The sequence below is a fragment of the Kogia breviceps genome, chromosome 4, assembly GCF_026419965.1.
Source record: "Kogia breviceps isolate mKogBre1 chromosome 4, mKogBre1 haplotype 1, whole genome shotgun sequence".
In the NCBI taxonomy this organism is placed as follows: Eukaryota; Metazoa; Chordata; class Mammalia; order Artiodactyla; family Physeteridae; genus Kogia; species Kogia breviceps.
The window spans coordinates 108,991,310-109,010,115 of NC_081313.1; the positions used below are offsets into that span (position 1 = coordinate 108,991,310).

The following is an 18,806-nucleotide window of genomic DNA, read 5'->3' on the forward strand; positions in this document are numbered from 1 at the left end:
TGTTCTCATGTGGTATCCCTTTTATTAGCCTAAACTTTCAATTTTAATGTGAAACAGTTTTAATGTGATTTAAGGGAAATCTGGACTATCATCAGTTCTGAAGGAGAATCACTGGCAACAAGAAATATTTTTTCAAAACTGTGTTTTTGTTTTTTAGTTATTTCAAATATAAAATACACTCATTGTAGAATTTGTGGATTATACAAATTACTTGAGGACAGGGGCTGTGTTGGGTTTTTCCACCACTATCCTCACTGTGTACTTAGCACAAAGTAGGCACACAACAAATTTTTGCTGACAGAACTGTGGAATATTAAAAGAAGACAAAATTTGTGCAAAAGTAAAGTTATTCAAAACCCCACTATTTATACAGTTGTCATCAAAAGTTTAGTATTCTTCTCCCATGTTTATATTATTTCATATTGTTGAACTATTTAGACTATCCGGTCCTTTTAAAAAAAATTTAATACTATATTCATTTGTTCATCAAACTTTTTTTAGTATATCCTATGTGCCAAACGATTTCTAGGATACAGGGAGAAACCATGTAGACAAAGCTAGACCTAAGGCCCCTGCCCTCAAAGATATCTATCAGATTTTTAAATAACTTGAAAATTTATATAATATTATAACCTGTGGCTATATAATAATTTAGTTAACCACTGTTTTTTTGGGGGGGTATATTTTGGTCATTTCCAATTTTTACTATTATACATATCCTGCAATGAATATCTTTTGGCATAACTCTTTTGAGTTTTATATTATGTCTGGAGGAGAGACATTCAACAGGGGAATAATAGGTTAGAGGCTGTTAATACTTTGAAGCCCATGTTAAAAATTTCTAAATGATTTTCCAGAAATACTGTTTATATTCCTACTAGCAGTATATGACAATGTGCACTGGCTGACATATCACCATTAATTTTTATCAGTTCGATAAGAAAACCAGTGAAGTGCTACCTGACAGCAGTGACACTTTTCGATTCCTCTGAATCCTCCCTCCGCCCATCCACAAGTTGCCATCCAAGCATTTTTGAAAATAGAATTGCCACATAAATGCCTCAACTGACAGCAGTCTACTAGGAGGCACAGATACCAATACATTTCCTTCATTTAAAAAAAACTGTATAATATAAAAAAGGGATAAGGAGATTACATACTTGAAAAACATTTTAATAATAATGTTATAAATATACTAACATAACAATAATTATTGACATGTATACACTGATGTGTATAAAATGGATGACTAATAAGAAAAAATAAATAAAATAAAACAAAGAACAATAATTAAGAAAAATTTTTTAAAGTCTTTTAATTTGAGAAATAAAAACAAATTTGGTCCAATGAATATTAATTACTGAACATCTATTCTGTGCAAGGTCCACTGCCAGGAAATCAAAATTAAGACAAAATAAAGCAAAAACAAAACAAAACTTATCTTTTCAGAAATTATAACTACCCCAAACTCTGCAGTCATTTAAAAAATTGTATAAATTTTAAAAGTCAAGATCTACACAAGTTTATGAAAATTAAATTATTCTAACAATTAGCTGCTATAACCAAGTAATGTGTAACATCTATTTGCTAACCTACCTCTTGCCCATCTTCAAGAATAATAGCTCCAGCCTGCTCCACCACTTCAAAAATCATCACTGAGCAGAGTTCTCTCCTTACAGACATGGTCATGTTTGCAAAAGCAGGAAGCTGGTGCATAAACTCCAGTAATTGTTCTGTTAAAAACAGAAATTCTAGTTTAGTGACCATCAAGGATTACAGTTTAAAGATACAATAAAATCTAGAATCCAATACCTAATTTCTAATCAACTTAGGAATTCATGCTGCTAAACTAGAGAAACCAAGATGACTGTTGCTTAAAAAAAATTCAGTTATTTGGTTAACAGATATATTCAGACTCACATGAGAATACAGGCATAATGGAAGACACCAGAATTCACAACCTCCAGAGAGAACCAGGAAACTACACAGATTCAGATGAGGCTGGAGAGTTTAGCTAATTTTCCTAGCACGAGATGCTATTCCGTGGTGGTTACGTTTACTGATGTCCTTTGGTCTAATAGATTAGTGAAAAAGGTTTTTATCTGTTTCTCTCTGGGCTAGAGTTTTTAAACAGTTATTAATAAATGTCAATAAGTACTTAAATTAGGGACAACAAATGTGAATACTAGTTTAAGATTTGTCAAAGCAACTACAAGGTAACTCTCTTTAATTTAACCAATAAATGTTTGAATACCTGCCTCAGGCCATTCCCTGGTATAGATACATGAGCAATAAAGATAAAGGAAAAAAACATTTAAGCAGTCAGCTAAGGCTGAAATAGAAGAAACCATAAGGTGCTATCTATCCACAGATAACTGGAAGTTAATCATATTTCAATTTTTAAGAAAGCCTTGTGAAAACAGCATAGTATATAATTCTTTATCACTAAAAATGCACTTACAGTTGCTGTCCAGATAGCATTCACAACATGAGTCTCAACTGTAGGTTGCATAACTATATTATATGTTATTAGCATGGCAAGGAATGTTCAAACGTATTGATCTTTACTCCCACAGATTATAATTATTAGTAGCAGTATCTTCTGACTTGAATCACAGCAGTATGACTCTTACAAAACGGAAATCTAGGATAAAATCTCAATTGAATCATAATATATAACAACACTAAGTAATCTTTGTCCTTAGAGATAACATTAGCATCTTTAGTATTACTCAACCTCCAAAGTACAGTAAGTAGTTCTATAAGAAATTAAAGGAAAATTCATAAAATTTGAACCAAAAAATGTACACACACTTTTTCAAGCTAGAGGCAAAACTATGATTTTTGATTAATATTTGAAATTTTTTTGAATTCATAGACATTGAACACTGACGCACTGTGTTTTACATGTCTTATGGACATGGAGGGGGAAATCACTTTACTGCAATCAAAGCTATTGTTTTATAAACTGGGGCAGCCAGAATGTGAGGACTATCTGGTTGCAACATCCATCACCCTAATGATGGCCAAGGTTGATTCAGCTGATCTGGCTGTCTAGGCAGGTGTCCCCTTCCTCCCTACACCACTCCACACATGCATCCATCTTGAAGCTGTACACTTAGTCAAAGAGGACAACCTGTCCTGATAGAGGAGAACCTTCCCTGGGAAAGGAGCACTGTCCTTTGCTTAAGGATATATGAGCAGCTGCGTTCCACTGCTAGAACCTCCAAAACACGCTCTAATATTGGGGCAGTTAGCCTCAAAGACAGCCCTAAACAATTCTTGCCTCTTGATATTCACATCCTCATGCAGTATCCTCCCATACTGCATGAGGGTTGCTCTGTATGACAAACAGAATTGGGAAGAAGCAATGATGTATCATTCCTGAGGTCAGATCATAAAAGACACTATGGCATCTGCCTTATTCTCCCCTGAATTACTGGCTTTGAGGGAAACCAACTGCTGTGTTGTGAGGACATTTAAACAACCTCTGGAGAAGCCCATGTGGAGAGGAACCGAGGTTCTATGCCAAAAGCCATGTGAGCAGCCACCTTGGAAGCAGATCCTCCAGCTTAGCCCAGTGACTTTAACCCCTGCCACATTCTGACTACAACCTCATGAGAGACGATGAGCCAGAACGACTCAGGTAGGCTGCTCCTGAATTCTTGACCCACAAAACCTTCTTGGGGGTAATTTGTTATGCACCAATAGGTAACTATATATAAATTGAACTATAAAATTCTTATTGTGAACAGATGTATTTCTTACCAATGTCATCATCAGTTTTGTCTGCAGGTTCTTTTTCAAGACATTCTCGAACAAGATCTCGCCCCTGCAGTGGATCTGTTCGATCAATCTCTTCATCTTCCTCTTCTTCATCTTCAGAATCAACAGGTCCTTCTGGAAGACGTGTTAAATCTACATCTCCTACCTCACTTTCCGTAGCCTACAGAAAGAAATCTTGATCACTTACCATTTCATGTTATAAAAATTATATGTCACAATCCCACCAAATATTATCAAGAATTAGGCAACACTATATGCTGTATCAAAAACAAAATGCTACTTATTTATAAAACGTTTCTCGGGGGCTTCCCTGGTGGCGCAGTGGTTGAGAATCCGCCTGCCGATGCAGGGGATACGGGTTCGTGCCCCGGTCCGGGAAGATCCCACATGCCGCTGAGCGGCTGGGCCCGTGAGCCATGGCTGCTGAGCCTGTGCGTCCGGAGCCTGTGCTCCGCAACGAGAGAGGCCACAACAGTGAGAGGCCCGCGTACCACACACACAAAAAAAACAAAAAACAAAACACGTTTCTCTCTGCCTAAAATACAAGTCATCATTTCAGTGTGACATCTAAATTGACAAACCTGAGCCAGTATGTATAAAATGGTCAAGAGACCCAAACATCACTAAATGTATTAATACTTGCTTTCCAACAAACACTTGTATTCCTTAAAAGTCATTTCCTAAAATATTAAGTGCAAGAAACAGAAAGACAGCTTACCAACAATCATTTTAGGAGTACCTTGTTAGTATATGTTGGGTATTATAAATAAGGTATTATTCTTTCAACACTAGGTTTAGAGTCTAGTAGAGTAGACAGTCATGTAAATTAAGAACAGAAGTATAAAACAGGTAAAGAGTAGTACTGAAAAGTGCTAAAATTCAACAACTGTGAAGGACTGAACAAATACTTATCTCTTTCCAATACTTTATTGTTGAATCTAACAGTAAACAAAGAAGAGCCAAGGTTACTCTACCAGGGGTCCCCAACCCTGGGCTGCAGACGGGTTCTGGTCTGTGGCCTGTTAGGAACCAGGCTGCACAGCAGGAGGTGAGCTGCTGCCCCCTCATCGCTCCCCATCGCTCACATTACCACCTGATCCATCTGTGGAAAAACTGTCTTCCAAGAAACCAGTCCCTGGTGCCAAAAAGGTTGGGGACCACTGCTCTAAGCAATCTAAAAACATAAACTTATACTTACAACCTGAACTTTGAAAACATACTAGTCTCAGATACTTGTAAAAGAACTAGCAGATTTTTTTAAAAACTGTGAATTTAAATGTTACTCATAGAAAACAACAAATAAAATACATAAAATTATTTATTTACTTTTTGTACTTTGTATTTTTTACTTTTTGTACTTCAGGACAAAATAAAATTGTCCTGAAGTGAATTATTAGGCAATATTTCTAAATATTATACTCAGTTGATTCATATTATAATAAATGAAAAAGCATGAATACTGAAGCAGATATGGAAAAAAATGAGTAGAATGTACAGAAATTTCATAATAAATAAGCACTCATACATGAGGATTATTGAAAAGTATGGAACCTTCATTCAAATATTTAAGTCTCATCTCCTGTGTTGAACATTTACTATTGTTTCTGCCCAGAAGAGGTTCTTCCTTCTTTTAGGGAGTTGATGTTCCTCTCCAACTTAACCCAGGGATTTCAAAGGGAAACAGTGCCCTGTTCCTGGCTAGGGAAGCTAAGGGAGAAAGTCCTTTCCTCTGGATTTTTATAACTGGAGCTGGAGGGCAGAGCATCCTTTCTCCTCTGGTTGATGAATTGGAAGAATGTGACGCAAAACAGCCTACAGCCACATGGGAATGCCTTTCTGTGGTGGGAGGAAATTGAATCAACTGGCAGAGAAAGGGGCAGGGGAATACGGAGGAAGGACACTGAACAAGAGAGCAGACACAGAAAGAGATCAAGACAGACAGACGCAGAGCAACAAAGTAAAAAAATATATATATATCATGCAGGACAGAGACGGAAAGAGCACAGCATGTGCAACAAAGATGACCTGTGACAGAAAGTGTCACAGAGAGAGAGGGAGGAAGAGCAATCAAGCAACAAGGAGTCAAAGGACTAGAGAGACAGGCAAACAGGGGCAGACACACTTGCAAGCATTCAGGTTCCTTGAGGCCAGAGCTGCCTCTGCTTTCTCTGGGGGTCAATAACTTACCTGTTCTGGCTTTAGTTAATTCAAGTTAAGGCTCTGATACCTGCAACTGAAAGAGTTCTGATTTGTTTTGTAAGACCAAGTTCTATACTTCCTTTGGACTTCTGCACAGCTTTAAGTAAGAGCTTTAATCAATAGTTAACAAACTAGATTAAACACCCAACTTGAAACCTTTAAGATTAGATAAGCTGGCTCTTAACCATCTTATAGGGGCAATCCTATCTAATGACTAGCATGCTCTCCTGAGTTATTTTTTGGTTATGAAACTAGGGTTTAAGCAGAGTGCATTTCTGAATAATATACCTTTGGAACTAAAAACTTGCTAACAAGTTACAATCTCTTTTCAAAGGTAAGTAGTTTTAATTTAAATGTGTAGATACTAAAATGACTTTTCCAAAACCCAATTTATCTACAAACACTGATTTTAATCTAAGAAATGAGTGTTAAAAAACACTGAAGCAGTATTTTTTACCCAAGTTAATTTTTCAGAATATAGATGCTCACCTCTGGAATAACAGCCTCTTTCCTCTTTAATCAAATATTAAGGACAATCTACCTTAAATCTGAGTTTTTAAACTACCCTGTCCTCATCTCAATCTCAGGTTTTCATCCCCTGACCAAGACTATTTCAACCTAGTCTCATTCTTACCTTTTAGATTATGTCTGATAAAAAGATGGATAATTCACAACATAAAAAAAGGCAAGGGCTTCCCTGGTGGCGCAGTGGTTGAGAATCCGCCTGCCGATGCAGGAGACACGGGTTCGTGCCCTGGTCCGGGAAGATCCCACATGCCGCGGAGCAACTAAGCCCGTGAGCCATGGCCGCTGGGCCTGTGCGTCCGGAGCCTGTGCTCCGCAACGGGAGAGGCCACAACAGTGAGAGGCCCGCATACCGCAAAAAAAAAAAAAAAAAAAAAAAAAAAAAGGCAAGATGCAAAGGGGGGTGGGAGTGGGATGAATTGGGAGACTGGGATTGACATATATACACTATTGATACTACATATAAAATAGATAACTATGAGAACCTACTGTATATAGCACAGGGCACTCTAATCAGGGCTCCGTGGTGACCTAAATGGGAAGGAAACCCAAAAAAGAGGGGATATATGTATACGTATAGCTGATTCACTTTGCTGTACAGAGGAAACTAACACAACATTGTGAAGCAACTATACTGCAATAAAATTTTTTTTAAAAAAGGCAAGATGCAATTCAGTTATGTGGATAATAGGGAAGGCTTACTGTCATCTGCATGAAAAGTGAAGATATTTTAAGAAAATAACTCTTTAGGTAGAATGAAAATCATGGGTAGCACCTGGGAGATGACTATTAAAAGAACCCTTTTAGGAACTTTCGAAGGCCATCTGCAAAGGAAAGAATATAATCTCTTCTTACCATTGTCCTCTTTTACCTGTACTTTTTTCAAAGTAGGATAAAAGAAAAAGGTTGAATAAAATTAGTTAAGAGAACATACTCAACTGCTAAAATGTTAAGAGTCTACAAAAGGGATAAGGTGGTAAGATAAGAATTAAGAATAAAAATATGGGGACTTCTCTGGTGGCACAGTGGCTAAGAATCCGCCTGCCAATGCAGGGGACACGGGTTCAAGCCCTGGTCCGGGAAGATCCCACATGCTGTGGAACAACTAAGCCTGTGCGCCACAACTACTGAGCCTGCACTCTAGAGTCCACAAGCCATAATTACTGAGACCGCGTGCCACAACTACTGAAGCCCGCGCACCTAGAGCCCGTGCTCCGCAACAAGAGATGCCATCACAATGAGAAGCCTGCACACCACAATGAAGAGTAGTCCCCACTCACTGCAACTAGAGAAAGCCCGTGCACAGCAATGAAGACCCAATGCAGCCTAAAATAAATAAATAAATAAATTTAAAATATGTACAGCTTTAAAAAAGAAAGAATAAAAATATGAAAGAGTGGCCAGAAACATGCTAAAAATTAAAAAGGATGTTGTAATTTTTAAAAAAGTAAATAAAATGTGCTACATAGAGTCCAAGGTCTAAATTCTTGACCAGGGCTTCCCTGGTGGCGCAGTGGTTAAGAATCCGCCTGCCAATGCAGGGCACACGGGTTCCAGCCCTGGTCCGGGAAGATCCCACATGCCGCGGAGCAACTAAGCCCATGCACCACAACTACTGAGCCTGTGCTCTAGAGCCTGAGAGCCACAACTACTGAGCCCATGTGCCACAACTACTGAAGCTCACGTGCCTAGGGCCCGTGCTCCACAACAAGAGAGGCCACCACAGTGGGGAGCCCTGCACTGCAGCGAAGAGTAGCCCCCACTTGCTGCAACTAGAGAAAGCTTGCAAGCAGCAACGAGGACCCAAGGCAGCCATAAATAAATAAATAAATAAATAAAAATTTAAAAAATATATATAAATCCTTGACTAAAGAAAGGCAAGCCAGGTCTTTAAGGTAAAGGTAGATATGAGGACCACCAGGACTGGTAGTCACTATATGATGCTGCTGAGGATGCAGTTCCTAGGAAAAATGTTTCTTTAATAACTAGATAAGATTTTTTAAAAATATAGTATCCACAATATCCAGCATACAATATAAAATTACTAGACAGATGAAGAAGCATGGAAATGTGACACATAATCAGGAGAAAAATCAATCAATATAAAGAGATGCAGAAATGATGAAATTAGGAGACATGAATTTTTGACATTTATTATAAGCAAATTCAAAGATTCAAAAGAAAGCACAAACATAATTAAGGGTAAAATGGGAAATACCAATAAAGAAATGTAAACTGTAAGAAGAGTAAACTTGAAGAAGGGCAATAAAAACTACCCAAACTGAAGGAAAGAGAGGAAAAAGCCAAAAAGAAAATTTAACAGTGACTCACATAATATCAAAGTTGTTAGAAAAAAGTAGGTCAAAAGATATGCCACATTCATTAAGGTAGGGTTTGAAAAAGATTGGAGCCCTGGCCTTTCAACTATTTTATCCCCAAAGCTGGAATACAGCAGACCCTCAGAAAGATTATGATAAATGGATTAAGCCCAGAAAGAAAAAAAAAGTATGTTGGTGAAAGGGCTAACAAGTATTAAACTTCTTGCATTTTTCTTTTTCCCACAGTATGAATGTGTCTCTGTGTATATGTGTAAATATAATTTTGTGAGGCAGACAGTCTGAGGTGATTTTCTGTTGACTTGGCCTTCTCCAAATAAACCACCAGTGGATTTCCTTTTCCTGTTTGCATCTACATAAACATGAAGGTATGATGAAGGGAACTACAGGTTAGAATGAGAAGTTACAAGCTTACAGAAGCCACATTCTCAAATTTAGAGCAAATATTAAGCCAGAATCTTAGACTTTCATGCTTATTTTTTCTGAATTCCCATTTTTAATATTTCATTCAACCTTTTTCATGGATCACTTAGTCCTTATGTTTCCTCTCTGTCTTTCTAGTCAGGGCAAGAACCCTGTGAAATTAATCCTTCACAATAATGCTGTCCAGGCTGGCCCATTCCATTATCTCTACAACAGGGCAGGTGGTCAAAGTAATGCCTCCCTTGCTCTGGATCATCAATTAGTTAGTAGTGACCCTCTGTATTTCCCCTGGAAATACTGATTTCTACTTTCAAATGTAATTCAACTAAAAAAAATTCTAGATTGCTTCCTAAGTGCCAACACTGTGTTTAACTCAGCGTGAGATAACAAAAGGAAGAAACAAACTCTGCACACTACAAATTTACCATGATGACGAAAAAGATCAAGTTTAAAAGTAACCACACTAAAAAGCAGAGTGAAAAAAAGTGATGAGAGCCACAGAAAAACTGCTGTAGGTTCCAACATGTGAGAGGCAATACGAAAATGTCACCCAGGTGGAGCTTCAGGAGGACAGCATTACCAAAACAGGGCTAGGAAAAGACAAACACGTTCAGGGAATAGCATATGTATTTGTCATGGACCAGAATCTAGAATGTGTTAAGTGGGAAACAGTGGAATATAAAACCAGATTTGCAGATTATGGTTAGAAATGAAAGGCTTGGAATTTGAATATAAATTTGAAATTAAGAGTGTAAATTAGATAATGGTGAAGCACTGAAGATTTTCAAAGAGAAGGAAAGTCATTCTTCTTGTAATGAAAGCGGAAGTTTAAAAAATGGAAATAGGCAGGGGCTTCCCTGGTGGCGCAGTGGTTGGGAGTCCGCCTGCCGATGCGAGGGACATGGGTTTGTGCCCGGTCCGGGAAGATCCCACATGCGGCGGAGCGGCTGGGCCGGCCGCTGAGCCTGCGCATCTGGAGCCTGAGCTCCGCAACGGGAGAGGCCACAGCAGTGAAAGACCCACGTACTGCCAAAAAAAAAGGAAATAGGCAAAGATAACTGAGACTTTGACTAGGAGACATTATAGTCTTAACAGAAATATTAAAGACAAGTGGAAGAATACATGTAGCAGGGCAAAGCTAGTTGAAGTATCAAAAGAACATCCAGGTGGAAACATTGCACCAGAGTTTTGGAGAGACTGGCAGTAGAGCTCTGAGTTAAGGAATCATGCTGCCACGAGGTGGGATTTTTTAGGATCACATTTACTTCCTATATAGAAACCAAAAAAGATAGGTGGGGGATGAATGGGTACCTCAGGTTATTTAAAAATAAGTTAATGAAAAGACAAGTGCTTTAGGTTCAATAATTAACATTTTACATTTTACAATCCTCCAGCTCTTGGAAAAGGAATCCAGAAAGCAACACTCCTTATTTCTCCTGAGTATTCTTTGAAGATACATAAAATATTCTATCCAAGAACATTCTAACATCTTAATGCATACTCTTAGCTAAATTTTAAGCTAATCTGATTAGAAACATATTCATACTGAAACAATTACTTGCATTTTTTCTAAACTGTGATAAATGCTTTACTTTGAACTTTCTTTGAGATCCAAGAGCTTTTACTTTTAAACCAGAACACATGAAAGCTCTAAAAAGGAAATACATAGGAGCATAGTCATACATCTGGCCATATAAAATGGTACTAGAAACGATATTCCTGTTACAAACTGCTGTTAGGATGTCTCTCTTCTCTTTCCCCTCCAATCCTCCAAATTAAAAATACAGTTCACCCTTGAAAACCATTGGTGTTAGTGACACCAACCCCCTTCCCCCCAACAGTTGAAAATCCACATATAACTTTACAGTCAGCCCTCTGTATGTGCGGTTCTGTACGTGTAGCACTGTAGTATGTATTTATTGGGGAAAAAATCCACATATAAGTGGACCCGTGCAGTTCAAACCTATTTTGTTCAAGGGTTAAATGTACTCGCATATTTTGTAACGCTCTGCTTATACTGTTATAGGCCATGACTGGGTTAGGTATTCATTCACTTTTAAAACCTCTCAAATGTTGAAATTTGGATAACCAGGAAAACTACTTCAAATGTTGCTGGCCAAGGTATATACACTGGCAACATACATCTGTAACTAAAAGGTGCCTTGAAGGATGTTTGGTCCTGTCCAAAATGTCCATGAGCATATTTGGTCCATGCCAAATGGTCTGGGACAAGATCAAATACCAAGGACCTTTTGGTGTGGATCAAATGTCTGTTAACCAAAGAGTGTATTCACAGCTTTCACAAGTACTAAAAGGAGGCCTGAGGTTAAGGGAGAGACTGAAGGTCCAGTATTGATATTTAACACTCTAAGCTCTCTTCTTCTCTTTTAGTCCTGAGGACCCAACTGGATACACACACACAATTTAGTTGGCATTATTTACCTTATCCATAGTTTTTAAAAACTTTTTTAAATTGTAGGTCTAGAAATTCTACATTATAGGAGATATAGTTTATCAGTCTATTATTATTATGTTCATATTCCTTTTACCCTCTAGTAATAATTCCTTTAATCCTTTCCCACAATTTTATTCAACTTTTATTTTTAACTATACACTCTATTTATGTCCTCTTTAAAATTTTTTAAATGTAGAAATAATAATGTCCATTGAGAAAAACATAAGACAAGCTGAAGGAACATAATAAAAACTACCCACAATCCTACCATCAGTAGAAAAACTGTTACTATTTGGTAACACATGTCTTGAATTCATATATACATTCCATGTATACAGTATAAGACAAATATGTATGTATTTATTTACTTTAAGATTCTGATTTCTTTCCCTTCTGTTTTTATCTTTGTATGTTTGTTTTGTTTTAACCTTTATGCTGTTTATATCCTTTGGCTAGTGTCCTAGGCTTAACCAAAGTCTGAGTTTGGGGACTTTTACCTTCTTTGGCTGCACTTAAAAAAGTTTATCTTACATTTTTGCATATTTGACTTTAGTATTATAACAGTTTTCTCCTTTAAATTTCTGAATTTCTATTTTGATTCTTGAATTTCATTGTTTTTGCTCATCTTTTTACTCTCCCTAAATTCATTAAAACTTATTTTATCTTGTTGGTTAGTTGACACATTTCACAGCATCATCTTTTAACTATATGTTTTCATTTATGTGACCTTCTGGAAAACGTAAAACCAAAAGGGCAGAAAACAGATTGGTGGCTGCCAGCAGCTGGGGATAAGGAGAAGGAAGTGATTAAAAAGGAGCATACAAAGTCCTTTTTGAGGTGATAGAAATATTCTATGTCTTCATGTCAGCTATTACTAAAGAGGGTAAATTTTATTATTTGTAAATTACATCTCAGCATCAAACATATACATACAAACACACAAACACAATGACATAGGAAGCAGAACTGATATGACTTAACAGTGAATTATGATGATCGGGCAGGAGGGCCAATGGTAACCTTCAGGTTTCTAGGGGTATGAAAAGGTATCTTGTTTATTTTGTAATGAAGGGACTTTTTTGATGTGGAGGAAAGCTGGCAAGGATACCTGTCCACATGTTATGCTATGTTAAAATGAATCTCTTAAAAGGTAGAATGAACTGTAGAAAGTGTTACTGAGGAAGGAAAACACACAAAAGGTTGGAGCAAGGCAGCCACATACATGGTCATGGTCCTACTGGAGAAGACCTCCAACCATACCAGCAGGTAGGCTCGAGCCCCAGCTTCAGGTGGGTCATCCAGTAGGTGAACATCCTGTGGATGCTAATATAAGTGCAATTCTTCAGAAGCTCCTCCAGGATCTTGCCAAAGATACAGGACCCCACTGTGTACAGCCCATCTATTAGTTCAGTGTAAAGCACAGCCTTTCCAAGTGACCTTGAACCTCAATCTGTGCACTATCCTCTTGTCCCTTTTCTCACAACCATCGGGGGCTCTGCTCCTTGCTCCAAAAAGGTGATCACATCTGGCTTAGAGAAGGATATACTAGTGAGTTCAGGTACCTATAGTTCATCAACATCACATCTCTGCTTTACTGTCTCTCTTTGCAAGGTCAAGACATTCCCACCTATCTTGAGAAAAATCTAAAGCCACATCCCTGAACTTCATTAATCCAGAGTCAACCTTCCTTAGTGTTCTTCCCTAGGAAAAACACAGAGTCCAGAGAAGCACAGCTGTACTTTGACTTTTAGGTATGCAACAACTCTAACTTAATCCACAAGATACTTCTTTTGGGGAGGGGTAGAATGCGTGAAGCCCAACAACTCCATGAACACAGTAAGTGGCCCCAGAACCACTGCACTGTTTTTAACTTTACTTTTTAAAAACTCCCTGTTCTACCTACTATAAAATGGTGGAGAGGGAGAATTCCTTGTTCTCTCTACTATAAAATGCCAAACGGGGATTTAGATGGCATGTCCACAGCAACAATCTTTGTAGAAAAAAGCCTCACATAAACCAAAAATGGAGGCTTTTTTCCATTTTGCACCTGCCTGCAAACTTCCCTTAACAGAGGAATGCTGATTTTCATAAAACAGTTAAATCCGTGCAACTCAACAGAACCACAGTCTAAACTGTTTTCCTCAGACAACAATGATTCTATTTCAACAAATCAGTACTCTATGGTAGCCACTAGCCGCATATGGTACTTGAAATGTGTCTTGTCTGAATTGAGACGTGCCATAAATTAATATTAAACTTTGCCTTTTGAAGACTTAGTATGAAAAAATAACTCATTCATAATTTTTAAACACTGATTACATGTTGAAATAATATTTGAATATACTGTGCTAAATAAAATATATTATTAAAATTAATTTTACCTGTTTCCTTTTAATTTTTAAATGTGGCCACTGGAAAATTTAAGTCTTTACAATACAAAGGCAAGTCTAATCTTCTTCATGACTTTACTTATAGAAGACTTAACTAACCAACTACTGAATATAATAAAAATTGCCTTTTTATAAATTTAAGTTCTGTTGTTTCAAGAACCATTTTCTAATGCAAGCAAATATTATATTATAGTATAGTATATTATAATATATATATTATATTAATATAGATTCACTTGGATAAAAGAAATTAAAGAGAACACTATATTCAAGTACTGCTGGACCATATTTAATCACTCTCAAAAGACAGATCACCTCTTTCATTAGGCTTGTAAATTTGACACAGTAAACAAAGCATATTTTCTCAAAGACCTTATGTCTGAATTTCACACCCTAATTAAAAGATACATGACCACCTAAGGCACAAGCACAAGGTATTCGGCAGAATTAAAAAAGCCATATGCACAGCAAACAAACTCCTAAGTATTACCTGATAGATATCTGATAAACTGCTGCTCCCAGAGTCACTGGCAATGCTACAACCAGACTGACTAGAAGACACATGAGTCACCTGTGGATGAGGGTTGTCTGAAATGTGCATCTTGGTAAGATCGGCTGGAAGCTGAAAAAGAAAAATAATTTAAGATAATCTAAATATCAAGCATTACCTTTAAAGAGTTCTTGACACACTGTAACTTTTGCAACAACATTTTGTTTTATGTACATTTCTGTGCAAGCTAATTTCTAATCTAAATTCTCCATTCTTGGGAAAAATCTTAGAAAGTGATAAGAACCAAATCAGCATTCTGTTAGGCAAGCCTACAGTGGAAGCCCACTTAGCAGTTTTCAAAAGACATTACCATGAGTAATGGTATTTTCAGAGGAAAAAATTGGCCTTTCTTCAAATAAAAATATCAGCTGTTGCTACTGTAAAAGGTAGGAATGCTCGCTCCCTCCCTCCTTCCTCCTTCCCTCCCTCTCTCTCACACATACACACACACCTCACTAACACAAAATGGTTGCTAATTCCAGAACAAAACAGTAAAATCTTGGATTAAAATACAGCATCTGCCACCAAGACTTAAGAAAAGTAACAGGTGACTGCATTCAATATTCCAAAAATTTAGTAAGCCTCTTTTCATTTAACATTGTATTAGCTTATAGTTGGCCGCTAAAAAATTTGTCAGTAATCATAATAATTTAATTAACATCTATGCTAGGTATAGGGATACAAGAGATACAGAAGGAAATGATTCCACCACCTCATCTTTAATATGGTCACTGATACAAGTTGTACATAAAACTTTAAAAAATTTTACAAAATAAATGCTACAGGAGTTGAGACAAGATACAAACCACTGTGCTCCAAAGCGGTGAGAGAAAATTTTACAAAGGCAATATGATGATGTATTTTCCAAATAATTTCTCTGCAACTAGCTATCCAGGACTACTGAGAGAAATCTGTATGTACTTTTTAGAGCAGGGTTTCACGTTACTTTATTATAGGAAAATGTTATAGAAACACATGCATAACAGTGGAAACTAAATATACTCTAAAGGAGAAAATGTCCAAGCCTGAATTACATTATCTCAAGAGAAAGTCATGGTAATTATAAAACTTTACACAAAAAAAACTACATCACAAACTTCCCCTGCTGGGATAGGTAATTCAGATGAATCCTGTAACTCAGATATACAGGAAAACAGTAACACACACAATCTGATCCTTGAAGGTGCTTTTCTCTTAAGAGTATTTTGATTCCTAAAGAGGAGGCAAATAGGTTGAGAAGCACTTCTGATAGCCCCTGGTTAGAGAGACAAAAGTCATATTCCAAGGCCTAGCATGGAAGGGCCATGCTTTGGATTTGGACCCTGGAAAGTACATTATACCCTAGTAAATAAGTGTGATCCAAAAGTAAACTGATGCTCATTTTAGAATCATCTCAATCCCTGATTTTGGATTAAAGTTATACAGGATTACTAATGCTTCAAGGTAGCTACTGAAAGCAAACACAAAACTTCACCACAGAAAAAAACCCAATAATCCTAGGCCTCAAAAATTTCATATACAATAATCATAGCTCAGATAAAACCAGGCACATTAGGAGACAAGATAGCATTCATGAAAACTAAGGGAAATAATAAACTCTAGAAACCAGTGAAGAAAAACTTCCAAGAAATGGAGTTATCAGATACAGATTCTAAAATAACTATTTAATATATACCAGGGGTTGGAAAATATTTTCCTCAGAGGACCAAAATGTATACACATTAGGCTTTTGCAGGCCATGTACAATCTCTGTGGTATTACTTATTTTTTCTTTGAAAATTATTTTAAACAACCTTTTAAAAATGTAAAAATCATTCTCAGCTCACAGGTCATACAGCTCACTGGCCATATTTGGTCCAGTTTATCGATCATGACATACACAGAGAAAGACAACACTAAGAATTTTAGCAAAAAAAACAGGATAGAAAGCCCAGATATAAACTCATGCTCATATGATCACCTCATCTTTGACAAAGGAGGCATGAATATACAATGGAGAAAAGACAGCCTCTTCAATAAGTGGTGCTGGGAAAACTGGACAGCTACATGTAAACAAATGAAATTAGAACACTCCCTAACACCATACACAAAAATCAACTCAAAATGGATTAAAGACCTAAATATAAGGCCAGACACTATACAACTCTTAGAGGAAAAAACATAGGAAGAACACTCTTTGATATAAATCACAGCAAGATTTTTTTTGACCCACTCCTACAGAAATAGAAATAAAACCAAAATGAACAAATGTGACCTAATGAAACTTAAAAGCTTTTGCACAGCAAAGGAAACCATAAATAAGATGAAAAGACAACCCTCAGAATGGGAGAAAATATTTGCAAGCGAAACAACTGACAAAGGATTAATCTCTAAAATATACTAGCAGCTCATGCAGCTCAATATAAAAAAAAACAAACAACCCAATCCAAAAATGGGCAGAAGATCTAAAGAGACATTTCTCCAAAGAAGATATACAGATTGCCAACAAACACATGAAAGAATGCTCAACATCACTAATCATTAGAGAAATGTAAATCAAAACTACAATGAGGTATCACCTCACACCAGTCAGAATGGCCATCATCAAAAAATCTACAAACAATAAATGTTGCAGAGGGTGTGGAGAAAAGGGAACCGTCTTGCACTGTTGGTGGGAATGTAAATTGATAGTCACTATGGAGAACAGTATGGAGGGTTCCTTAAAAAACTAAGAATAGAACTACCATATGACCCAGCAATCCCACTACTGGGCATATACCCTGAGAAAACCATAATTCAAAGAGTCATGTACCACAATGGTCATTGCAGCACTATTTACACTAGTCAGGACATGGAAACAACCTAAGTGTCCATCAACAGAAGAATGGATAAAGAAGATGTGGCACATATATACAATGGAATATTACTCAGCCATAAAAAGAAACAAAACTTGAGTTATTTGTAGTGAGGTAGATGGACCTAGAGTCTGTCATACAAAGTGAAGTAAGTCAGAAAGAGAAAAACAAATACTGTATGCTAACACATATATATGGAATTTTTAAAAAAAGAAAGAAAATGGTTCTGAAGAAACTAGGGGCTGGACAGGAATAAAGACGCAGACATAGAGAATAGACTTGAGGACACAGGGAGGGGGAAGGGTATGCTGGGACAAAGTGAGAGAGTGGCATGAATACATATACACTACCAACTGTAAAATAGATAGCTAGTGGGAAGCAGCTGCACAGCACAGGGAGATCAGCTAGGTGCTTTTTGACCACCTAGAGGGGTGGGATAGGGAAGGTGGGAAGGAGATGCAACAGGGAGGAGATATGGGGATATATGTATATGTATAGTTGATTCACTTTGTTACAAAGCAGAAACTAACACACCACTGTAAAGCAGTTATACTCCAATAAAGGTATTAAAATAAATAAATAAAAATTTGAGGGCTTCCCTGGTGGCGCAGTGGTTGAGAGTCTGCCTGCCGATGCAGGGCACACAGGTTTGTGCCCTGGTCCAGGAGCATCCCACATGCTGCGGAGCGGCTGGGCCCATGAGCCATGGCCACTGAGCCTGTGTGTCCGGAGCCTGTACTCCACAATGAGAGAGGCCACAACTGTGAGAGGCCCACGTACCGCCAAAAAAAAAAAAGTCAACAGATGGATTCAGTAACAAATTTGACAGAGCTAAGAAAAAACAGAAAAATAAACATTGGTCTGAAAAAATATCTAAAATGAAGCATGGAGACTAAAAAGAATGAAGCTAGGAGAGAAGAGCCAAGAGCCAAAGGATATAAAGTGAGAAGGTAACATCTGAATAACCAGAGTCATAGAAACAGAAGAGTACTTAAGGCATAGAAATGATGGCTAAGCATTTTTCAAAGTTAACAAAAGATACAAAGTCACAGACCAAGTAGCTTTAAGAATTACCGTCAAGATAAATAAAAGCCAACCCATACCTGTGTACACCAGGGTAGAAGTGTTGGGGAAAGAAACTCAGAGAAAAGTCTTAAGAGCAGTCTGGAAAAAAAGAGATTGCTTTGACAAGAGCAAAATTAAACTGATGGCTGACTTCTCAACTTGGAAGCCAGAAGACAATGGAGTGTTATCTCTAAGAGCTAGAATTGTACACCCAGTAAAAACCGTCCTCAAAATGGGCAAAAC

General features: G+C 37.3%; 1 protein-coding gene across 18 annotated transcripts in view; it reads right to left on the reverse strand.

Moving 5' to 3' along the window:
• The window catches only part of RAPGEF6 (Rap guanine nucleotide exchange factor 6), a 249,402-nt gene that overhangs the window by 113,303 nt on the left and 117,293 nt on the right, over positions 1-18,806 (reverse strand). For all 18 annotated transcript variants that reach the window (XM_067031533.1, XM_067031538.1, XM_067031531.1 and 15 more), the window contains 3 exons: positions 14,605-14,736; positions 3,769-3,946; positions 1,597-1,733 (listed from right to left, as the gene is read on the reverse strand). In XM_067031533.1, the coding sequence (XP_066887634.1) occupies positions 1,597-1,733; positions 3,769-3,946; positions 14,605-14,736 (447 nt within the window). The remainder of the gene's footprint in view (positions 1-1,596; positions 1,734-3,768; positions 3,947-14,604; positions 14,737-18,806) is intronic.